We start from the raw sequence: 23,844 nt of genomic DNA on the forward strand, positions 1-23,844 counted from the left end.
CTCGTTGCCATTGTATGGTGCAGATGCAATGGGATGCAACTCCAGGTTTGAGTTTCAACAATGAAGAATAAAAAAAAAACTAGAATGGAAAATAAATCAAAGCCTAAGTAAACAATGCTATATGCTGAATCATTTTAAACGTCACTGTTTCACTTCGATTATAAATCTTATAAATCATTTCTCCATACAGCAAAAACAGGTTGTTTCCGAATGTAAAATAAATCAACCACAGGAATCCATTTGAAAGGTTTGATGGTGTGCTTATCTGTGTCAGACAAATTAAATGCTGTCTAAAATAGAAGTGAAACAACATACAGTACCCGGGTGGTTAATTTAACTGGGTTGATATGCGTATTTGGAAATGGAAATGTCCACTTCCGCCGGAAGGCACAACATATTGTTGTTAATAATACACAGACATCGTGCGTTTTCTATTGATTTATGAAGTATTTCATTTAAATTATATTTTTGTTATTATCACGAGCGTCAACGTGTTCTGTGACGTCAATGAGTGCGATTGGCTCGTGCGGACCGGAAGTGGATGGCAAGCCACTCTTTTCTTTTTGCTCCGTGGCATTTTGCAACACAGGCTGCCTGTCGCCGTGGGCTTCGCTCTTAAGCTCCAGTTTCAAGAACAACCGGCGAGGGACACGCACATGATGACGTGAGTATTTGGGATTGCACGACAAACTTGCCTTGCGGGACGCTTTATTGACGGACAAATAACTGGAAACCGTAGAGATAACCCAACGTCGCTAAGCTAACAGCACAACCTGGTCGACTTCCGGTTTAGACAATTCAGAATAATAATTTTGACACGCAAGAATGATTGATGATTCACTTTGACTTTTATTAATCAGATTGTAAACAAAGTTGGTCCTAATCTACAAATCACGCTGCCTCACAGTCATTTTTTTAAAATATATAAATATTTACCCTACGTGGTGTACAGTTAATGAATAATCTGACTGAAGTTCATCCATCATCCACTTTCTATAGTGCTTGTCCTTATTAAGGCTGGAGACAGGTTACATACACCCTGCACTGGTCATAGCTATGGACAGTTTAAAGTCTACAATGAACATGCATGTTTTTAGAATGTGGGAGTCACTCAGAGAAAAGTCTTGGTCATCATCTGTTTTACTCTGTGTCGAAATCCAGTATGGTTTTGTGAATTTTCTTTAAGATGTCATTTTGTGGTAGCTCATGTCACACATTCTGAGGTTTGGGGTTCCTGTATGGAATTAGCATGTTCTCAACGTGGTTGTGCTATTCTATTTCCACCTGCTTGCTCCCGCATTCCAAAAACCGTACATGTTGTACAGTTGAAGACTCTAAATTGTCCAATGGTGTGATTGTAAGTGGTTGTTTGTCCTGTGCGTGCCCTGCAATTGCCTGGCGATCAGTCCACAGTGGATGCACCCTGCTGCCTTTCACCCAAAGCCAGGCCAATAGCCACCAACTACTTGAAGTTCACATTAAAATAAAAACTGTTGGTTTACCACATGGCAAAATGACACTCAACGTTTTTCCCTCTTGATTTGAATTTTCTAATAAAATAAAAAATGTCATTTTGAAGGTCATTCAAGATGTTTGTGTTATCAAGCTCTACATAAGAATTACAGCAGTAGACTCCGCCTGTGTCCTGCTGCTTTTCATTGTAGCCATGCGAGTGATTTACTCCGGAAAGGCCAAGTAATTCATGATCAAAGCTGGCAGGTTAGAAGAATTGCACCACTCTGCTCCGAGCTTGATTAGATGACCTTTAAGCCTAACCTTTAAGAAATTTTACATTAAGAGAAAAGCTGAGTAGAGAACCACTTAAAAATGTTGTACTTTTATACTCACTTTTCTAGTATTTTTGACTCTCAACCCTGAATCGAGAAAGTGAGTGACAGCTCTTATTATGACGCAGATGTACTGCAAACTGCAACTGCAACTCAATTAAAATTGAGTATTATCTTTGGTTTAAGGTAAAATATTTGATACAACTCTTGAATTGAATATTATGATCTTGTGAGTACATGGTCATAATGTTGTGACTCACCCTTGTATCATCTCCTTAACATTAGTACTCTAATGTGTGAGTGTTGTGATTTTATTTTTTTAAAGGCTAACTGCTAAACAGGAAGTAGCTTGCTGCACATTTGTATTGTTAAGCTGTCGTAGCGGCACAGTTGAGTCTGTTTGAGAGAACTGTGTGTTTTTTATGTTAATTTTGGAGCCTTGCGGTGCAGTTTGACTGTGGTGTTATGTAACTGGCGTCAGCCTGGTTGTGTCTGGCTCAGTAGGTGACATAAATCATCCTCTCTTTTAAACACAGAACACAAACAACATTATACTCATCATGAAGGTGTTTATTTTCTCTGGGTGTGTTTAATAATACTAGTCCACTGCCAATTTTAATCAGAGATGGCTCTCTGTCCCTAAAAGTATTTTCTTACAGTGGTTTTAAAATTTCTTTATTTTTCTTTATTTATTTTATTTATTTTTGAGCACATCAGGTTTTTGAGATCCTTTTTGTTTGTTTGTTATAAAAACTTGCGTAATACTGATTTTACCATGCACAATAATTTATAGCTATGAGGTTTCAGAAAAAAATCCACCTGTTGCTGAACCTAACCCTTAATTAATAAATATTATTAAATACATGACTGTATTACATATTATTATTACCGGTATTATTATTATTATCATTATTATTGTTGTTGTTATTGATATGAAAACCTGATGTGCTAGAGAAAAAAAAATGAGGGCAGATTCGGAATCAGGGGGAAAAAATGCATCTGGAAAATCTCTGATTAAAAAAATAGTAAGCATTAGCTGGCCAGTGTAATTTGCCAGTGATGTTGAAGTACATTGTGGCCTTCACGTGGATTTTTCTTTTCTGCTCCATAGGTGACGATCGCATGGAGTTACAGGGCAATATTTTACCAAAAGGTTCAAGGGATTTCCGACTGGAATCACCACATTTTTCTTGAAATGTCTTGCAAGAAAAAATCGATACGAAAATGTTACTTGTGCAATGCGTATGCCGAATTCTGTCCAAAGTGATGTGAAAGAGAGCGCGAGAGAGGGAAGGGAATGCAGACTCGATCAGCTGGAGCTTGCATGAGAGCGTGATGCCCAGACGGGGGTTGCTGCTCCACGGCCGGGTCCGCTGGCTCTTCCTGGGCCTCTTCCTGCTGCTGGTACTGCTGTTTTTTGCCTACCTGCTGGAGTGCACCCCTCAAGCCGACGTCAGCCTGGTCCTTCCCGGCATAGCGGGGGAGCCCTACGGAAAGGAGTACTACCAGGCCCTGCTGCAGGAGCAGGAGGAGCGCCACCTGAACCGCGCCGCCAGCCTGAAGCGGCAGATTACGCAACTCAAGCAGGAGCTGCAGGAAATGAGCGAGAAGCTGAAGCTCCTGCAGGACAAGAAGGAGCTCCCCGAGGCGCAGGGCTTGGCCGAGAACAAGGAGCAAGAGCCGGGAGATCTGCTGGACTACCTGCACTCTCAGATCGACAAGGCCGAGGTCAACACGGGGGCGCGCCTGCCCAGCGAGTACGCTCTGGTGCCTTTTGAGAGCTTCACCTCATCCAAGGTTTACCAGCTGGAGATGGGACTGACGCGACACCCAGAGGAGAAACCCGTTCGCAAAGATCGGCGGGACGAACTGGTGGAGGTCATCGAGGCCGCGCTGGAAATAATCAACAACCCCGACGAGGAGGACGGAGTGGAGGATGACGTGCCCATGCATAGGCAAGCCTACAAAGAGGGCCACTTCGTAGAAGGTATCGCTTGATGTGACTTGGAAAAATCTGTACAATGCGCTTAGTTACTGTGCTGGGAGGTACTGTTGCTTTGCCAAAAAAACAGGGCCAAAACACTACTTCAAGTGGAAGTCAACCCAAACGCATGTTTTTTCAAGAATATGTTCTATGCAGGCCCACTAGTTGAAACAAGGCGATATGATTAACATGAAATATGAGTTAAGCAGCAAAATCCGCCCATCTCAGGGGGCGGCCATTTTGTCACGACCAATCATAGCTCAGCTTCAGAAAACAGGTGAGCCGTGATTGGTCGTTTGCTGAGCCCTGAGGGTCTGTGATGTCATTTTCAGTCGACAGAAGTGACAAAATGGCCGCCCCCGGAAATGATGAAAAACGGGTGGATTTTTTTGCTTAACTCATATTCCACTAACACAATATTAATCAGAATGCCTTGTTTCAACTAGTGGCCCTGCATAGAACATAATCTTAAACAATTAAGCTGCTCATTTTAGTTTGAGCATATTGGCCACCTGGGGGCAGGCGCAACAGGCTTATTACAGTCGTTCTTTGCAGAGGAAAAAGAACATATGCCGGTCAGTTTTATATTATTTATCTGCATGCGTTGCGATAGCCGTCATTTAAAGATAGAAAGGTGCTAATTGTTAACCTGTGTATACAGGTTTGAAAACACTGTCCTTGGCGAAGAAAATTAAATGGGCTCCATGTTAAAAAAAATCAGTTCATCAAAATTCCAGCAGCATATTCAAGCGGATATAAATTTTTCACAAAGCTGTTCAATATGGGCACCGCCTGTGACACAACACACGTTTCCCATTTTGCCTTCCCCTTGGAGCTTTTTTTGTGCCATGTGCAAATCTGCATTCCAGTTGTTGTATTTTTATTGAATTTCCTCTAATGTAAGCGCCCTTGTTGAACTGTGTTTGAGCACACAAAATCCCTTTTCATTGCCTTGAATCTCATTCTGTACATTTAAAAAAATAATACCCTAAATTGATGTGAAAATCTTTTGGAACACCCTGTATAATGTAAGACTTCAAGACAATGTAAAGTCATTGTTATTTACAATATACATACATAACAACATTTTACAAGTAATTAAGTACCATTCTTTACTGATTGGATGGGATGATTCATACAGTTCTGTTTCTGTTTAGTGTAAGTAGCCAAATGTGGTTCATTTCCCTGCAAAGTCAATATATCAGAGCCAATAAATGCTTGTTGCGCAATCACTGTTATTGAGCCGGCTCAAAATGAGCTTTGAGAGTTTGTTTTGAAAGATGTTCTGTCACAGCCACACACTAACTGCGTGCCATCATCTTGTCCTGTCTTGGCAGGCATGTACAGGACCGAGCGGGACAAAGGGTCACTTTACGAGCTTTTCTTCACTAAAAAGGAGTCCAGCACCTTCCGCCACGTCACCCTTTTCAGGCCTTTTGGTCCACTGATGAAAGTCAGGAGCACAGCTGTTGACACATCCGCAATGATCATCAACATCATTGTGCCACTGGCGGGCAGAGCAGAAACCTTTTTACAGTTCTTACACAACTTCAGGTTGAGAACATTTGATTCTTCTGACATGTCCTAGCTCGTTCATTCGATACTCGCCGATCTGCTTTTTTTTTTTTTTTTGTAATGGTTGTTCTTGTAATTAGTGTTGTAGAAAAAAAATTAACACCTACTGCTCCTAGGGAGGTGTGTGTCCAGCAGGACAAGCGAGTTCACCTCACAGTGGTTTATTTTGGCCAAGAGGGGCTCCAAGAGGTGAAGTCATCTTTGGAAACAATGTCAAGGTTTGTCCTTGTTGCTTACAACAAGCTGTTGTCATTCAGATGTGTCATGAAAACGATATAGAATGTCACTTTTTCTTTTTTTTCTTTTTTTTTTTTTCGTCAGAGAGGAGAGTTTCTCTAACTACACTCTGATCCCGGTGGAGGAGGAGTTTTCCCGAGGGCGGGGCCTAGATATCGGCGCACGTGCTTGGAACCAAGGCGACGTTCTGATGTTTTTCTGTGACGTCGACATCCATTTCACGTTGGACTTCCTGAATACTTGTCGTCTCCATGCAGATCCAAGTATGCTTGCACATCTGTCAATTTAAATAAAGCGGAAGTCAACCCCCCAATTATTTTTTACAAGAATATGAGTTAAGTAAAATCCACCCATTTTTGTATATCTCAGGAGGCGCCCATTTTGCCACTTGCTGTCAAATGAAAATGACATCACAGATGCTCAGGGCTCGGATAACGACCAATCATGGCTCAGGCGGTTCAGAAAATAGGTGAGCCGTGATTGGCTCGTTACCTGAGCAACTGGCATGACCGATATTTTCAAAATGGCTAAAAACGGGAAGGTTTTGCTGCTCAACTCATATTCCGCAAACGCAACATTAATCAGAATGCCACATGTAGACTTGTGAAGGTGCATAGAACATATCATTACAAATATTTTCGGGGGGTCGACTTCCCCTTTAAATATATCTTTTTGTCATGTTTAAGTCTAAACATGCTGCTTACTCAATTTTATAGACAAGAAAGTCTTCTATCCAGTGGTGTTTAGTCTGTACAATCCTGCCATAGTTTATGGAAATTTGGAGCTGGCTCCACCTGTTGAACTTCAGCTGGTAAGATTTTTGATGACTGAATGCAATTTAATCCTGCCATCTACATAAAAACAGCATAGATGTCTGTTTGATATAGGTTCACAAAAAGGATGCTGGTTTTTGGAGAGATTTTGGCTTCGGTATGACGTGTCAGTATCGCTCTGATTTCCTAAGTATTGGTAAGGGCGGATCTTTCGTTTATTACTCGTCGATTTTTTTCAGACCGTCACTAATCCTTTTGATTCTCGTAGGGGGTTTCGACCTTGAAGTGAAAGGCTGGGGTGTAGAAGACGTCCATTTGTACAGGAAGTATCTCCGGAGCGACTTAGTTGTGGTCCGGACGCCCGTGTCCAGTCTCTTTCACCTGTGGCACGAGAAGCAGTGCGCTGACGAGCTGACTCCAGAACAATACCGGATGTGCATCCAGTCGAAAGCCATGAACGAGGCCTCGCACTCCTACTTGGGAATGCTGGTGTTCCGGGAGGAGATCGAGGCTCACCTCCGCAAGCAGGCCTTCAAACCTCAGAACAAAGCCGAGGACTGAGCGGCCTGGCCGCGTGTCCAGTGTCACGTCAGCGACAAGCCTGTGAGATGCTGACGCTAGCAACGCACAGCTGTAGACAAATGAATGTACAAAGAATAATTGCGTGGCTCGTGCGAGCGACGGCAAAAGAGCAGATGATCGCATCACTGCCGACCCTGCTGCGTTTTGTACACATTTTCCAAAAAAACGCATCGCTCAGCTTGCAGGTATTGACCATTTAACTTGCTGTGAAATGGATCCCACAACCGCAACCCAACCATGCCGCTGAGCTACCTTCCAAGTGTATCCTCAGTCAAGCGATTTGAGCAGTTGGACATGTTGACATTTCTTAAACAAAGGTGAAATTCCACTTTTTTGTGTTCCAGAGCTAGTATTTGGTTTTGCAAATTGGGGGAAAATCTACTTTTAATATTGATTGTGGAGCCATATTGTTCAGTTAGCATTCTATTTATTAGGTGTTTGATAAAAGGGACCTTTTTTATTTTCTGTGACAGTCAGTCACTGTCTTAACAGAGAAGCATGTTAATGTGATTGTTGAAGGTGCAGAGATGTAATGTGAGCATGCAAAACTAATAATGGGTATGAAGGTACCCGAATTTTTATTCTCCGTAGTGTGTCGTTTTCACCCTGCGATGCTTATTGTCCGTATTTATTCCCAGTATTGGACCACGTTGGAATGGTACATTCTTGTAAATAATTTTTCAAAGTGTTGTCTTTTATTCATGTGAATGAATTGTTTCTGATCTCATACGTAAGTTGTGATGTTTTGACTCCTGCAGACTCTTTACTTTTATTCCAGAGGCCATGTTAGACAATGATTAGTAGTCTGCTGGTGTTAGACAAAGTCAACACAGCAGCCCAGACACTATTTACAGGCAGTTGGGAGACCGGTCGCACAATGCTGTGTGATCTTCATGAATGTGACTGCAACTAAACAGTTGGTTCATTTTGGTTAGTATATGTTGTCTTCCACTAAGCCAAACAACTGAATACCAAGAAATGTGCAAGGAAATGATTTATTGGCCAATTTCCCCAGCGAAGGCTCCAGTCAATAACTGCTGCTACTTCATTGCTATCTGTTGGCATTTGATCTAATCATATACACCTTCCTTTCCTCGTCCAGCTGTATAATTTATACTATAAAATGTTACAATAAACTTGTCAATTCTTTAAATCTACAATGGCATTCACTTTTTCTTAATTTAAGACAAATAGCATAAAACGGAACTTGTATTATACATTTGCATACAGGAAATAACATGGACAGACAGACAGGAAAAGAAACGGCAAACAATCCAGGAAAGCGGCATGAAATAAACCAAAGGGAAAAGTCTTTCATGACGGGCGTTTATTGTGCTAATGCATCATGTGTTCTGGCTGGACCCCCATGCTATTGTAGATCTCCTTGAGGATAAGCAGAGCTGTGTCTTCAGACTGCCTACAAAACACAAATGTAATATTCATTATTCCCTATTAGTAGAGAGTGGGTGTAAACGTTAGAAATATTCAGCAACATCTTTTTTTTCCAAAACGTGAAAGACCCTCTTGATATCAACTCGTCTCATGCAAATCAGCCACCGCTCGCCCCGCCTCTCTACTCTGGTGTGGGCGAATGAAAGTGCCAGGGGCAGTAATGGAAAAAAAGAAAGTGTGAAGTAGGGCTACACCATACTGGAAAAATATGTGATATGCAATATGAGTGTTGAATATTGCGATACCGCTATTATTTCTCTATTTTATATGTACCTAAAGAAATGATGTTTTTCTTATCTAGTGAAAGAAATATATATTTTTCGCATGGCAAAATAAGAAGGCTTAATATATTCTTAGCTAATTAATAACTTCAAACGTGTGTGTTGTTTATGTTTGTTTTTTTAAGTTATTTAGTGATGGTGATGCACACTGAACGTTGCAGCTGATTGGTCAGATAAAAGAATAAGACAACATATGAAACTAACTGCACGTCTTTGCAAAACGTATATTGCACGGGCCATTATCGCGATGATGATATTCTTTCGATATCTCGTGCAGCCTGGATTATATTTTTTTTACCCATGAAGATGGCACACCAGCGAGCGGCCTAATTACACTTGTCAATTAGTGTGGGGATCGTTGCATGTGGTGTACGCAGCGGACACATAGCCAAACCCTAGAATGAAACACTCGTGTACCAGTAGCAGAGATGACTCTGGAGGGCAAACAGGTACTCATTAAAACTCTCAATGGGCTTCTCCTGCAGGACAAAGTCGATCCGATTCCCTCCATTCAGCATCCCGATCCTGACCTCAGGCTCTTCTTCTTTTTGTGGTTCGGGGATTTCTGGGGTTTTTCGTTCTGAAACTAAATCAGAGATTTAACATTGCAAAAAGAGCCACGCATATCCAATTGGCACCTGTGAGAGAGAGCGAGAGAGAAAGGCTCACAATCTTGCGCTCTTTTCTCCTGCTCTTCAATCTGATCGGCAACCATAGCCAACTCCGCCTGAAGTTGCGCAGACGAGGTGTGGGCGCGAGCAAAATCGTTGAGTGTCTGCCACGCGCTCCTCAGCGAACTGATAAAACCATGCTTCAGGTCCGAGCCCATTCTGGAGAGACTCTCCTTCAGCTCTAAAACACCAACATACATGACTTAACTTAACATACACAACTACACAATGTCAGAATTAAATATTTTATAACACCACATTTGACTTTATTGAAATGGCCACGCAGGCAATTCTTTTTTTTTTTTTCTTACCCAGATGCAGCCTTTTCCTTCCTTTGTGATGTGGTATCAAAACAGGTTTCAATTCCAAGTCTGGTATTATCATGGGCTCAATCCGGTAAGCCACTGGGTCCAGCTGAAACAGACGAGAGACAGTCATGAGTCAGACATGAGGACCGAAGCCATGTCTGCATGTACATGCCTGCTTCAGAAAAAATTCCGTCCACATCAACATTCATTTGTAGGCTGCTGTGTATGCGCAAAAGCAACTGGTGGCACTACAATCAATAACTTTATGGTCACTTTAGCCATCAGCATCAGTGGCCCGAAGAAAGTCATTTCTAAAAAAAGAGCAAATGCCGACGTAATTTGGGCATGCTACTGGCTTTGGTTTCAACAACTTTTTTTAAACACGCTTTGCAGCCGACAGGTTTTTGCTCATTGCCCGATGAGGCGAAAAATTTCAAATGACGCCTCTTTAGTAAGCTAGCTCATCTCCGTTTGCTGTCTTCAGTGTCAACAGTGTGCATCAATAGGCTACGGAAGCCACTTAGGGGAGACATCAAATTAGGAATTGGATTCAATTAGGCCCTGCTGGGACACACAATGAGGAGGAATTCCTACCGGGTGGTAAATATTGAAAAATCCTTTGCAGGTTGGCAGCTGATAGTCCTCTTCAATCTTCTCCAGGCCTCTGACAGTCAAGAACATGCCGATTGGAGAACCCAGAGCAAAGAAATTCAGCGGACTGAAGTCTAGATTGTGGTAGACCACCGACACCTGCGAAGCAAAGCATGGCATGATGTGTGTACGCTCACATTTTTCAACACCCAGTAAAAAAGGAGAATCGTCGTCAAGCGCTTCAAGGACATGACCGCATGTACCTGTCCAGTGCCAACTTCAAAGTAGTTGTAGTCGACGTGGATGGAGGAGACGCCCGCCGGTAGATTCTTCTCCGGAGCAGACTCGACAGCTTGTGCGGGCTCGACAACTTGACTGGCCACCTGCACCTCAGCTTTCTTCTCCTGAGCGGCCGCCAAAGTTACGCAAGAGCCGGTCAACAATTGTTTAAAGCCGTCCATTTTTCTGAAACTCGATTCGACTAACTTGCCTGTTTAGTCACTCTTTCTTGGACAAATTTAGCGATTTTCTTCCGGGGGCCAAGCGGAATTCCCATCTCCTTCAAGTCCTCAATTGTACACATGAGCTAAAAAAATAAAATAAACAGCACAAAGATGAGACTGTCCTCGTTAGGGCCGCGGGTGAGCTGGAGCCAATCAAAGAAGACTTTGGCAAGACTTTTTGCGTAAACACAAAAAATATAAAACATTCTATTCGATGCAGGATCTCCCCAGGATGCTCGCTTGAATTTTCACTTACAAAAGATTCGATGTCAATCTTCTCCTCGTCGAAGGTGTTCTTGTACTCGGATAGGCCGAGATGTTCCAGCACAGCGGAAAGGTCCTCCGACTCCTCTTCTTTGGGTTCCTCCTCGGCAGCTGGAGGGGTGACGGCTTGTGGAACCGGGGATGCCACCTGGATTTCAGAGGCAAACTTTAGAACCGCTTTGAAGCAATTGTGGCTTACCATTATTTACGGTTTGCCAGCCACGATGGTTTCCGAAGTAAAATGGCATTCACCTGTTTGTCTTCTCCGTTGATGGCGGCTACCACGGGAGGGGTCATGTCAGTCTTTTGATTTGACAACAGGTCAAAGAGGATAAGAGACCCTGCAAGGACAATATCAATGTTTGTGACAAAAAGGGTGAGGAAAAAAATACAATAAAGAAATTAGCTGGTGTCTAAAACCTCGACTAAAAGGAACATTCAGTTAACCATACTCACAGAGCAGTCACAACATTAGGAGCACTTGGAAAATATAATGAGCTGTAATCATGAACATAGTCAGAAGAGAAGAGAAGAAATGGAGAACATCATTGTCTCTTTAGGTCAGATAGCTGACACAGCTCTTGTACTGGATATCATTTATATTGTGCAAGTGGTCATGTCCATCCATCCATTTTCTAGAGCACATGTCCTCATTAGGGTTTCGGGTGAGCTGGAGCCAATCCCTGCTGACTTTGGGCAAAAGGCGGGGTACACCATGGAGTGGTCGCCAGCCAATTGCAGAGCACGTAATGTTTAGACAAAGACCCATTCACACTCACGTTCAAACTTTAGATGATTTAGTCTTAAGTGCACCTAACATGCATGTTTTTGGAATGTACATAAACATGTGGAAACATGCGCACCCCCCACAGAAACGCCAAAACCGACATTCAAACCCCACAACTGTCAGGCAGATTTGCTAACCAATTTTTCCAACCAATACTTTTAGCTAATCACTTTAGCTTCTATATATTATCGACAACGGGTTGAGAGCTATACTCTTTGAAAACCTTTTATTTTTTATTTTTTAAAGTATAGTAGTGCATTACCCAAGCTGTGTCCAGCAACAGATATTGCTCCTTTGTAATCAGGGTTTCTCTTCATGAACAAGGCATGAAGTCGGTTAATCTCTAAGGCAACTGTGTCCATGATGGTCTGGCAGTATGTCGGGCTGTTGTAGAATAGCACATCTAACAGTGTCTCGTTTGTAAAGTGACGTAATCGTCCAGTGCTGGGCAAAGTGATTTTCTTTATTCTCCTGAAAGAGAAATGAAAGGTTGCACAGTCAAATTATTAAACTGCAACTTTACTTTCATCTTACATTTATTGTATAGCGTAGCATCTCAAGGATGTAAGGTCTCCTCACCTGTCCACTCCTGTGGCATCTCCATGTAAAGCCGTGTGCCAATGGACAGGCAGGAACTCCACCCGACTGATGGCGTGATCGTCCAAGGGCTTTTTAAAGTGACTCTGCAGCAGTTTCAGCGACACGCTGCGGAAGTCGTCCACTGAAAGGACAGTGATTTGTATTTATTATACAGTATCAAGTCAATGTACTGATGATAATCGACAGGTCACCCTCTACAAAATGTAAGCCTTTTATAAATTGTCAATGAAAACAAGAACAATTTTCTGAATTTTGATGAGTATAAAAAAATTGAATTTAAAATGTGGCTAGAGGTGTGAAATCGATTAACTGACAATCGATTATAATCGATTAATTGTTTAGAGCTAATATTTGACAAAATAGTCAGAATCCTCCCATTTCAGCCTCTCAACAGGAAATATTCTCCGATTTTTGTAGTCCTTCATGAAAGCTAACTAATTATCTTTTGTGTTAAATCAAAATACGACATTTGCATACATGAACAACATTTTTCCTATTTTCTGGCGTCTGATTTTCTGATGTTACGGAGCAAAGCAGCAACTAAATCATAATCAATTTATGGAAAAAACTGTAGTCTGTTTAATCTATTACAAAATAATACTTTTTTTTGTCAGAGTAAACCTAAAGTATCCTCAGAAGTGGCTGTTTCAAAAATGTTGGTGAGTTCAACGTTGCTCCCTCTCGTGTGATATTGCATGATTGTTGTTTATTTGATTTTATTTAATAATTAAACAATATCATATTAACGACAATCGGTTACTAAACAGTAAAAAAAAAAAAGATTATGCAAAGTACATTTTGATACATCATTCGTTGAATCAATGCAATAATTGATAGGATAATCAACTCTAAAAATATTCGATAGTGACTGTCATCCCTTAATTTATCTTTGCTAGAATTTCACGTGAATGTGCTCATTTTTGAAACATTAAATTAATTTGTTGCAAAAAAAATACATTTTTGTGCAGACACTGACAAATTGCCCACATTTGTGAGGGTTTGTATAGTGTAGTATGAAATGGAAAAAAATATTCTGAAATGGAACTCAATGACTTCTAACTAATCCGTTACAGTGTTGCGTACTCCCTCAAGCACTGTTTGCACAAATAACCCCTTAAATAATCTCTGTAGACGTGCTACTGTTTTTATTGTAACTGCCACTTTTGATACTGGCATTAAACTCACCACACTCAACCATGCTTCGAAACCTCAGGTCACATACGGGACCAATTCCATGAACCATGAACACAAGATGGTCCACTTTGGAGAGCTCACCTGGAAAAAGTAGAGAGAGTAGATTTGTTCTGTTATCTGCTTTTATGTGTCTTGGCTTTTCATTTTAGTCCATGAGAATTTTTCAATTAACCAAATACGCATTTTTTGGAACGTTGGAATAAGCAGAAGTACTCAGGGGAATAAAACACGCAAACGCTGACAAAACATGCAAACTCCACACAGGAAGACTTGAGCTAATATTTGAACCCAGAACCTCTCGGCCCTGAGCCGTATCTGTTTACGTGTTCGGCCCTGAGCCATATCTGTTTACGTGTGGACAAAGTGTAAGTCAGCTGTGTGGAGGATCTTGTCTACCGTCAGGGACTTGATCGTGGTCATCATCAATCCCTCTCTTCACCACTCTGGGCCTAGTCTGTCCATCCTGACTTGTTCCCCACTCCTCAGGCACGGTGGAGGGCTGGAACTGCACAATCACCTACAGAAACATTGACAACAAAGCTTTGTCACTCATCAAACCGGGGCGATCATTTCAACCTAGTCTCAGAGTTCACAGAACCTTTCGGCTTCCAGCTTTATGGTAAATACATGTGAAAATATATACAAAAGGAGTATATTGCATTTTACACAACAAGGTATAACAGTGATAATCATTTTTGTGTTAAAAGCACGTTTCCAAGTTTGAAAAAGCTGCCATTGACAAATTTAATTGTTGTTTCACATTCCAGCCATTCAATCCCAGGAACTTGTTTGTATATTTTTTTCATTTTTTTTCAAACATTAGGGGAAAGAGGGTCTGAAAATGTCAGGCAGTGAACGAGTTAAGCACCCATGAGACTTGCAATAGGTTTACCTTTGGATTGTGCATGACAATGGTTTCTCCAGATGGGAACTCCAGTCTACGGTGCCATTGGTTTGTAGATACAGCTTTCTTATATTCTGCCTGTGGAAATGAAAATATGAATGAAATTGACATCATACGGTGCGGAACATACCTGAGCACACTCGTCACCTGAGAAACGGATCTCTAAAATCTACCAAAAAATAAATAAAAATGTGATCATAGTAATAACCTTTGCGTCAATAAATGCTGCTGTTGAGTTCTTTATAACTAAGACATTATACATGTAAAGAAACAATGGTGTTATTATGTATAATTAACCTGCATCAACGTCAACCTATGACAGTTGCAAAGTCAGCGTTGGCAATACACCGGCTTTAGCTGGTCGTATTTGCTGCAGGGCTGAACAATTTATCCTTGTCATAGTTATGTGAACATTCAAGATATTAATATCTCAAATTCAATAGCATAGGTTCTCCCTGCATGCACAGCTAATTTTTATGCTTGTCCTTGAATGCAATGCTAAGGCCGGCCAATCACAAACCTGATTTCGTGTTGGGCATGGCACGACAGATAAAGACAGCCAAAGACAAATATCCAAGGGAAGTAGCAATGACTGAGACGTGTACGGGGAATTTATATACAAGGCCTCTCCAACTGTGATTTAAACAAGTAGTGATTTGTAGAAGTTAGCTCTGCTTCCATTCAAATTAAGTTGGATGACAAACCTCTAGTTTGTCGCTGAATTCCTCAGAGTAAGGGATGAAGCGACTATCCGTGTCCCCTTTGTAAAACCAGGTGCAGCGGCGAACCTCTGAATCTTCCTCCTCCCAGTAAACAGCGGATCGCGTGCGGTCGTAGAGATGCACATCAAACCGACCTCCGTCTGTACGCACGATCACATTTTCTGGGTCTGGCTGAACTAGAGGAATGAAACGGCACACATTTGAAATCTCTGATGTCCAATACATGATTCACAAGATTCAATTACTTTGAATAAGGGACGTTGAGTAAAAATGCTGAAAGTACCAGAGTTATATGTCTCCTCAAGCTGGAGGGAGTCGATGATGCTGAAAGGAAGCCACACATTTTTGCACTCCACTACCTTACAGTAGAACCAGTGTGGCTGAATAGGCTCGTATACATTGTAGTTGTACTGCATCATGGGGCCAGCAGGCACAACTGCACCAGTAGGATTGGCTGGAGGAGGTGGTGGTGGTGGTGCCTGCATGTGAGTGGGAGGAGGCTGAGTGGAGCAGAAGAGAAAATAACTTTTTTTACCATGCATAATAGTTACCTTCAAGTCATTCAGAATCACAAATTCAGTCCAGCACAGTCACTGATGAGGTTTACCTTTGTGAATGAGGGTCCTGACAGTGGGAATGATTGTGACCCTGAGGTGACAGAGTAGGGATTGTGTTGAGATGAGTGGGATGTGTGGCTTTGCGGCAGGACCTCTGGAGCTGGAATATAAGGACTGGCTTTGCTGCTTGTGGCCGTGTGTCTGTACGGATTATGACTCTGTGGTTGCATCTGCGGAGGTGGCGTGGTCATTGTACTAGGGGGAGGAGTGTGGCGTCCCATTGGGCTCTGATATACCGTGGTGCCGAAAATAGGAGAAGTAGTGTTCAACTGTGAGCTTGGAGGCATCAGAGGGGCCATGCTAACACTGCTAGGAACCGACGGCGTGATACCAGACATGGTTGCTGCTGCTGCTGCTGCTGCTGCTGCTGATGATGATGATGATGATGGTGGCGGGCATGATGATTGGCCAATAGAAGCAAATGGGTCACTGGTGGTTACTTGGTTAGAGAAGTAGCTGAAGGTAGAAGGAGCTTGTACATTTCCAGAGGTTTGACCCAAAAAGCTGTCTTCCTCGCCAACTTCAGCAGAATCCTCTGGCAGATGTCACAATGCACATTTAAAGTACGAAGTGGTTTATCTATGCTTTACATAAAACATGACAGTTATAACTGAAATGCACTGCAGCACAACTAATCTATTATAGACTAATAAGGTTCTGTTAACAAAAAAAACAAACAATTGCATCGCTTAAAGAAATCAATTGCAGTACAGTAGAAAATCATAACACTCGTCACAGACTCTCATCTCAACACACAGAAAAGACGAGGACTTAAAGTGAGGAACGTTAAAAGAACTGTAAATGTAAATTCATGTCAATCCATTAAAAATAAATTCTGGCCACATGACCTGGTTGCAAATTGGGGCTAACCTGTCGGACACAAAAAAACTGACAACATTTATCATGCTTTTCGTTCCTGGTTCAAAGATGTGTGGAGTGAATAACAGTTGACGTCCAGGAAATCTGCTAACTAGTTAGCCTGTATGCTAACATTTCGGCTATTGGTATTTCTTCTTACCTCCTGACAGCACCGCCGGACCAGAGGCCTGACTCACTGGCATAAAAGGCAAATTGAAGTTAAACTCCGGAGCCCCACTAAATAACAAATTTGCACCAGGGTTAGGAACATTATTGTTTTTTCTATCTGCCATTTTCTTCTAAATTACACGTAGCCACAACCGGAGTGGGCAGGCAGTATGAGCATGATGCGTTCACATTTACTGGGAAGAAAGACCGTCAACTTCTACCAAATACAAAAAAAAGAGAGGTTTCTATTGATATCCAATACTGTAGTCTTTTTGTAGACTGTAAAAATAAGGAAGCATAAGTCGCCTGTCTGCTTACGATACGTGAAATAATATTGTGGGTCGATGGGGCTAAACTCTCAGTGAAAAGTGTCGTAATATTCGAGTGATCACCTAGGTCTACTCGGTTGCCACGTACAAGTCAATAAATAAATAAATTAATTAATTAAATTAAATTAGAAGAAAAAAACTTTTGTGCCAGGGGACAGTTCTAATTCTAATTCTAATTCTAATCCTAATTCTAATTCTAATTCTAACTCTCGTTGTTGTTGTTCATACCGTTGTGAAGGCATGATTGTGATTCCCGCAAATTAAAATACAACATTTCCAACGCCACCATAGTCTGCCGAATTCCGAATGTACGGGAACGCGGCACGCTAAAACGGATATCGTCAGGGGCACGGATGTGGCTGATTTCTATAACATTGCGCTCATTGATCGCCTACGCAGATCAACTCCCGAGTACTATAAAGATCGACTAAAAATACACCATTGTTGGCATAGAGAAAAGATCACTTCCCGTTTTCGCTGCCACCTGTAGGCGAGAGGAATCTTTGCACCGTGGTAGTTTTAGGTTACGTGTCTTTTTCGTAATGTGAATTATCCAGCGTGTAACTTATCTGTGTGGTGAGATTTACGTCGATTCAAAACAACATAAAACAGACCAAACAAAAAACTAACACAGAGGTGACAGTTACACCATTATCGTTCCGGCAGGTCTTAAAACAGAAAACAAACGCACTCCTGCCTTCGAACAGTGACGTCTGTTTCCCGCCCTAGCTTCTTCTGCCGTCCTGTCACTAACTTATTTTACCTGGTTCACACACACATACATCCAGCACTCGTTTATGGCAACGATGCCTTCCACACATGACTGGATTAACAACCCACTGGGTGTTGTCGAGGAGATGTTTGGTAAGACCCTCACGCAAACTTCCCTATTCAACATTAAAGCTCAGCGCGTGAGTGTAGCTGGTTAGCTTGGGAGCTCATGGCCAGCATGTACCCATGTGACTTTCTTTCAATTTCTCGGAGTCGGCATACAGCCTGTTGCCCGTCATTTAATAAGTAACACCGCCTCACGACCATCGGCTGCAGAAACACTGCTTGAGTTTTGTGGAAGAAACGTGACGGGTCTCAATTGAACCAGCGTTCATACACGCGAATTGAACACATGAGGGTTCATGTATCCAAAACTATCCGTTTTAACGATACAGTAGCTAGTAAGAAGACAAATCGGGGGGGCGCGCGTGTGTGTGTCAGTGGGGGGTGCACGCGCGCGCGCTCGTGTTTTTATAAGGTATCACTCCATACAGGGGATTTCTTAAAGTCTACTTACATGTGGAAGCTTCATAAATTGTTTGATATGCACTTGTCTTCCAGACGTTTACCGATGCGCATGATCAAAATCAATATATTAATGTGTTCTTGTTGATATTTCAGCTGCATCTCAGAACAACCCAAATTCTGGTTGGGAGGCAAAAGTGGTAGAGTTCTTCAAAGGACATTTAAATGAAAAGGATGCTCACACCTGGGTAACATTGAGACCAATCCCATGGCTGTCAGAGCATATGCTGTTCTGGAAATATTAATATATTCATATTGTTTTAGGTTCCATCGATGAATGACATCCCACTGCACTACCTAAAGCCCGACAGCCTGGTCAAGTTCCGCTGTTTGATTCAGGACATGTTCGATCCAGAGTTTTACATGGGCGTGTATGAAACTGTTGATCCATCATCACACGCAAAAGTGAGCACTCCCATCCCATTTCTGAGTCTGCCTTTTTCACATACACACACTCACAGTATATTTGACAGTACTCTTAATTGGGCATGGGATGATTACTGGTTTGCTGGTTTACCATAGTTTTAAAAAGTAAAGGTTTTAATTATCGCTAAAACTGTCAGTCACCGGTGATCAGATCTTCTTTCTTTTTTTGTTGATGGGACTTCTAAGCAGGGCACAATATGACTGGCTGCTTGCAGAGATCACTAAATGAGTCGTCACTTTGAAGTTAATGATAGAGGCCAGCAGCTTTTTTCCCCTCCTTTTTGGCCTTTTTAGCAGAGAGGGGAGGGGTGAGCAGTTACAGGGATGGAGAGGGAGACAACAGAGAGAACTGTAACATACTTGTGAATGCCTTTTTGCTATGTTGATTAACTCATTCACCGCGAAACATTTTCAAATGCTCTTTTGCCATACAACATTTGGAAAAAAAAAATATATATAAATAAGTTCCTGGGATTGAATGGCTGGACTGTGAAAAGACAAATTTAATGTGCTATATATATATATAGATATAGATATAGAGATATAGATATAGATATATAGATAGATAGATAGATTTTTTTGTTTAGTAATAAAATAGATTCTGTTCAATGGAGAAAAATTCTTTCAAATCATTTTAGAGCTGTAATTTTAATACCGTGATATTTTTGCTCATGGTTATCATACCGTCAGAATCTAAAATCAGCACTCAATATATTGATTACTGTTTATTTTGCTTGTCTAACCAACACCAGGTGTTAAGGTGTGGGAAGTACAAAGATGTGACCGATTGTGGGGTAAGTCCACCACAATTACGTCATTCCAGATCTATAAATGTCCCAATCAATGACTCTTGTGTACATCCTCAGGTGGACTTTAACTCCAAAAACATTGTGACTTCTGAAAGACAAACTTTCTACTGTGTTCCTGTTCCTGGGGAAAACGCTTGGGTGAAAGATATATCCTGATCTTGTCTGAATCTTTTACCATAACGAAAAAGCTTGTAAAGAACTTGCGTGTCTAATTCCACTGCTCCCTAGTTTCCCTTAACTCTGTTTCACTGTTATGCTGACTCAAGTCAAGCCAGAGTGCTGCCGTCCACCTCATACGCGCCGAACAGGCAAAAGCGTAGCTATGAAGATGATGATATGGATGGCGTGGATGCTCAGCCACAGAAACAAAGGGAACCTCTTGCAGGTATGAGAACAGTGTCACTGTTACAGACTACATTTTTTGTTTAATGATGTAATGGCCATCTAGTATGTCAACGTAGAGCACGGACCAGCAGAACGTCTGACAATAGTGAGGATAAAATGTTTGTCCATGTGTTGTTTTTGTAAATGGAGCACTACTTAGTTCACGGAAGATGAGAAATAGGCAGTGCCATTGTGATTCTTAGGAGGTTGGCTGTTGCGGTGAAAATGTTTTTCCTGCATTCGCTCCTGTGTCAAAATGACTGATCTGATTTTTTTTTTTTTTTTTTTAATTCAAACATCGAAGCTAATGGTGGTCTGCAGAGCACTCAATATCACATCTGTACAAGGGGTCATTGAATTAGAAGCAATTTGAAGTCGGAACGCGCCGTAGTCTATCACTAATTTTTGCAAAGTCACAATATTGTAATGTATGAAAAAACACAAAGTCAATAATTATAAATACCCTATTGACCCCTTGATTTGTACCTATCTTTAATTTTTTTGCTTCTTCCTTCTCATTGTTGCGTCCCAAAGCACCAGTAATTATAAATAAATCGAAAATTAAGCCACGTTGCTTGACATGAAATTGCTCTTGTTTGTACTGTGCAGGTCTTCAGATTCCCCCTGACCAACACCGCAAGGGTGACGCTCAGCGGCAAGAGGCGGAAGTTGCTCCCAACCACATGGCGTCTGCCTCGCATCTTGACCTCAACTTCCCTCTACCAGACGAGAAAGGCCCGTCTTGCTTAATCAAAGTACGTTTTCTCTCAGTCGAGCACCAGGCTTTGATTATTATTGAAATGAAGTGTGTGACTGTTAGGCGGTAAGTCAAGGTGTGTTGACGGCAGGTCTATGAGGACTGGGAGAGCTTCAAACTGAATGACACCGTCGAAGTCTATGGGATCCTCTCAGTGAGTCCTGCTCTCAGCGCTCTGGCAGAAGACAAGTAAGAGCTGATGCTCCTAAAATGGGGACCTGGACACCTGTCATTGATACTGTGTCCATCCACACAGGGACGCGTCCTCATCCCTCATCGACGCTTCGGACTCGATGGACACAGCGGAGGAGCAGAGAGTGCATAGCCCACCTGCCTCATTGGTTCCTCGTCTCCACATGCTCTACGCCAAGCCACTGGCGCAAAACAACCCTCTGCTTCCCTGTGCCACCTTGCAAGACAACCACGCCCGTGAGCAAAGTCCTTGTCCTTGGCCAGTGATCTTAAATGAGACATGCTGTGCAGTTTTTTTTTTTTCTCAAAGTCAATCTCTGTTGAACATGCCGGCGTATGAACTGCACCACAACTTTTTTTTTTTTTTAGCACTGAAAAGTCGGTTTTCATCAATAATGTATGTCCCCTATTAACTTTGGATTGTCCCCCTCTTGTAGTTTTGTCTTCGACCCTAAGTGAGATGGCGTCAGTCAGAGGGGACTTCCTTGCATATCTAACTCACATTCTTCTGGGAGATTCCCTGGCTGCCGAGTACCTCATCCTGCATCTTATTTCCAGCGTGTATGTGTCACGTATATGCGTTGTTACCTGGCTGCTAGTCACAGAAGCAGAGTTCATGCCGTTTTTTTTTTTTTTTTTATAGGTATGCCAGACGAGATGTTCTACCCCTGGGGAAGTTCACGCTAAACCTGAGTGGATGTCCTACTAGGTCCTCATACACTGAAAGCCTCTACAAGGTCATCCAACAACTTGTTCCTTCTGTGAGTAAAATCAAAGATTTTTTTCATTGGGGTATCTTGCTTCCGGGTCCCTCAAAGAATCCGTTGAGCTCCGCTACCTCCCAGTAAAATATTCTTTGGTGTCTGTGTGTGACATGAAGACATTAACAATTGGTTCAGTGTAAAAAGAGACACACATACCCAGTATTTGACTTTGGACATAATAAAAATAATAATCAGATAAAGGCAGGTAAAATGTTTAATAGGGACACAAGTTGGAAATCTTTCTAACAAAATTTCATATAATGTAAAGACCAGATGTATTCAAAAATGACCTCTGGCCCACCCAACCTTTCTTCTATCCGCACATTGTAGTCGTTCTATCTGGGCATGAGCCTTCACAACATGAATCAGACGCGTATGGTGCCAAAGAAGGACTACGTGGCCAACCGGCTGGTGAGCGGAGCCTTGCAGCTGGCCAAAAACACTTCCCTCTTCCTTGATGAAACCCAACTGGAGCAAGGACAGCTGGACACGACAGGTGAAACGTGCACATGCCACGAGGGGTCGACCCTAGCTGGCGAGCAGAAAGCATGATTTGACACTAACAAAGCTTGTGTGTGTGTGTGGTGCTGCAGGTGTGCGCAATGTCACAGCGTTGGGGAATGTGATCTCGTGGCAGAAGGTTGATTATGACTTCAACTACCACCAGATGGAATTCCCCTGCAATATTAACGTGCTGGTCGCATCAGAGGGGCGCTCACTGCTGCCGGTGAGGACACGCAGCCACACTGATCTCACTTGAGTTCTTGAGAATCTCCCACGCCACAACCGAGCCTCTCCCCTGCCAGGCCTGGGAGGTGTTAGGTTTCCGCCAGCCTCTCCTGAGACTGGATCATGTCCGACGCTGGAGGTTGTTTCCAGCCAGCATCACGCTGCTGTCTCAGCTGCCATTGGCTGGACACAGAAACCCCCTCCAGCTGGGGGCTTTAGCATGGGTCTCACTCTGTTGTGAACAGTGCAAGGAATGCACTGTGTGCTATTCCTGTGCGCTGGGCTGTTATGTTGCCATGGCGGCAGCTGTGCGCCACAGGAACAATCCAGAGAGAGGCGTCAGTCTGCAGAGAAGGGCAGAACACTGTAAACAACCTCCAGGGCTGGTCTGAGGTTCAAGTTGTTTGTATCGGAGTGACGGCTGGTCACGCTTTGCTCCTCGCGGGCGTGGAGCGATATAATGAGAGACAGTAGAGACCTACGCATTCCAACGCGTGCAATTGAAACAATGTCAAACATTTACCATATTTCTTTCTTTAACTCAACAGTCAGACTGTCAGGTACACCTGCAACCTCAAGTGGCTCCAGCCCACATGGATGAATATCTCACTAGCATCCCCATACACGCGCAGACCTCCTCACAGTTTAACAAGTTCCGACTCTACGTGAGTGTGGCCCGGCAGCTGGACTACAGTATCTCAGAGGAAGTGACCAAGGTGAGACCTTCTCTCCCTCTCTTCCTACTTGTCCGAAAACCTGGCAGGAACCCTGCAGCTACAAACCCAACAGGCAAAACATTTTGCAGTGACGGCCATCTGTATTAATATATTGAGCAGTCACTTGAGACAATTTCCCCTGTGTTTATATTGTTTTTTTCCCCTTGTTGTCTTCAGTCAGTCGAGGATGATTTTGTAGACATGAGGAAGGACGATCCCCAAAGCATAAGTGCTGAGGACCTGCACCGAATGCTTATTGTGGCAAGGTGGGCTTTTAATTGTTTTTGTTTTGAACATACAAGGGAGTACTTCGGAAAAGTCAGGAAAATTCCAAATCTGAAAAATACTATTTTAACACTGGCTTTGGCTGCATGCAGTGACAGTCAATTATTATGCTGCAAAAGCTCAAATGTGCTGTCGGAAATGACATTTCACTTAATTGGTCTGAATATTATTTGCCAGTGCAAATAATATCTTTGTTCGGCTGTCTATGCCACCAACACATATTGACAGCCAGAACAACGAAATGGTCTTCCACTACGTGGCGGAGGGTACATGATTAACCAAATGTGAAATTTTTATGT

General features: G+C 42.4%; 3 protein-coding genes across 4 annotated transcripts in view; 2 read left to right on the top strand and 1 right to left on the bottom strand.

Annotated features, from left to right (window-relative positions):
* The first annotated feature begins 519 nt into the window (after positions 1 to 519).
* Positions 520 to 8,098, top strand: csgalnact2 (chondroitin sulfate N-acetylgalactosaminyltransferase 2). Its single transcript, XM_086044676.1, has 8 exons — positions 520 to 664; positions 2,899 to 3,774; positions 5,109 to 5,325; positions 5,463 to 5,564; positions 5,668 to 5,846; positions 6,300 to 6,394; positions 6,471 to 6,552; positions 6,625 to 8,098. Exons 2-8 carry the CDS (start codon positions 3,123 to 3,125, stop codon positions 6,915 to 6,917), a joined length of 1,620 nt encoding a protein of 539 aa, XP_085900802.1. The 5' UTR covers positions 520 to 664; positions 2,899 to 3,122; the 3' UTR covers positions 6,918 to 8,098.
* sec23ip (SEC23 interacting protein) lies at positions 7,908 to 17,054 on the bottom strand. The gene is made up of 18 exons (XM_086044673.1): positions 16,851 to 17,054; positions 15,823 to 16,367; positions 15,499 to 15,715; positions 15,198 to 15,391; positions 14,482 to 14,571; positions 13,986 to 14,106; positions 13,581 to 13,670; positions 12,375 to 12,516; positions 12,058 to 12,266; positions 11,261 to 11,349; positions 11,001 to 11,156; positions 10,732 to 10,827; positions 10,505 to 10,645; positions 10,245 to 10,400; positions 9,654 to 9,756; positions 9,341 to 9,523; positions 9,089 to 9,257; positions 7,908 to 8,355 (listed from the first exon to the last, which is right to left on the bottom strand). Exons 1-18 carry the CDS (start codon positions 16,981 to 16,983, stop codon positions 8,274 to 8,276), a joined length of 2,916 nt encoding a protein of 971 aa, XP_085900799.1. The 5' UTR covers positions 16,984 to 17,054; the 3' UTR covers positions 7,908 to 8,273.
* A 526-nt stretch (positions 17,055 to 17,580) lies between these two features.
* The window catches only part of mcmbp (minichromosome maintenance complex binding protein), a 6,683-nt gene continuing 419 nt past the window's right edge, over positions 17,581 to 23,844 (top strand). The window contains exons 1-15 of one of the 2 annotated variants that reach the window (XM_086044674.1): positions 17,595 to 18,051; positions 18,580 to 18,671; positions 18,748 to 18,888; positions 19,662 to 19,703; positions 19,776 to 19,865; positions 19,968 to 20,103; positions 20,712 to 20,857; positions 20,951 to 21,048; positions 21,116 to 21,288; positions 21,489 to 21,612; positions 21,695 to 21,812; positions 22,146 to 22,311; positions 22,409 to 22,542; positions 23,093 to 23,260; positions 23,438 to 23,526. In XM_086044674.1, coding sequence (XP_085900800.1) covers positions 17,985 to 18,051; positions 18,580 to 18,671; positions 18,748 to 18,888; positions 19,662 to 19,703; positions 19,776 to 19,865; positions 19,968 to 20,103; positions 20,712 to 20,857; positions 20,951 to 21,048; positions 21,116 to 21,288; positions 21,489 to 21,612; positions 21,695 to 21,812; positions 22,146 to 22,311; positions 22,409 to 22,542; positions 23,093 to 23,260; positions 23,438 to 23,526 — 1,784 coding nt within the window. In that variant the 5' untranslated portion in view covers positions 17,595 to 17,984. The other variant, XM_086044675.1, reaches the window with a different exon arrangement.

This window comes from Filicampus tigris, chromosome 11 (assembly GCF_054856515.1).
Source record: "Filicampus tigris isolate MCC_2025a chromosome 11, RoL_Ftig_1.0, whole genome shotgun sequence".
Taxonomy (NCBI): domain Eukaryota; kingdom Metazoa; phylum Chordata; class Actinopteri; order Syngnathiformes; family Syngnathidae; genus Filicampus; species Filicampus tigris.

Excerpts from the sequence above, each read along its gene's own strand:
- csgalnact2 (XM_086044676.1), top strand. The coding sequence starts at position 3,123 with ATGCCCAGACGGGGGTTGCTGCTCCACGGCCGGGTCCGCTGGCTCTTC. Across the intron at positions 3,775-5,108 it reads AGAGGGCCACTTCGTAGAAG|GCATGTACAGGACCGAGCGG; the intron begins GTATCGCTTGAT and ends CTGTCTTGGCAG. Across the intron at positions 6,395-6,470 it reads CACCTGTTGAACTTCAGCTG|GTTCACAAAAAGGATGCTGG; the intron begins GTAAGATTTTTG and ends TGTTTGATATAG.
- sec23ip (XM_086044673.1), bottom strand. The coding sequence starts at position 16,983 with ATGGCAGATAGAAAAAACAATAATGTTCCTAACCCTGGTGCAAATTTG. Across the intron at positions 15,392-15,498 it reads TGAGGAGACATATAACTCTG|TTCAGCCAGACCCAGAAAAT; the intron begins GTACTTTCAGCA and ends TCATTCCTCTAG. Across the intron at positions 8,356-9,088 it reads CAGAGTCATCTCTGCTACTG|GCAGTCTGAAGACACAGCTC; the intron begins GTACACGAGTGT and ends TGTGTTTTGTAG.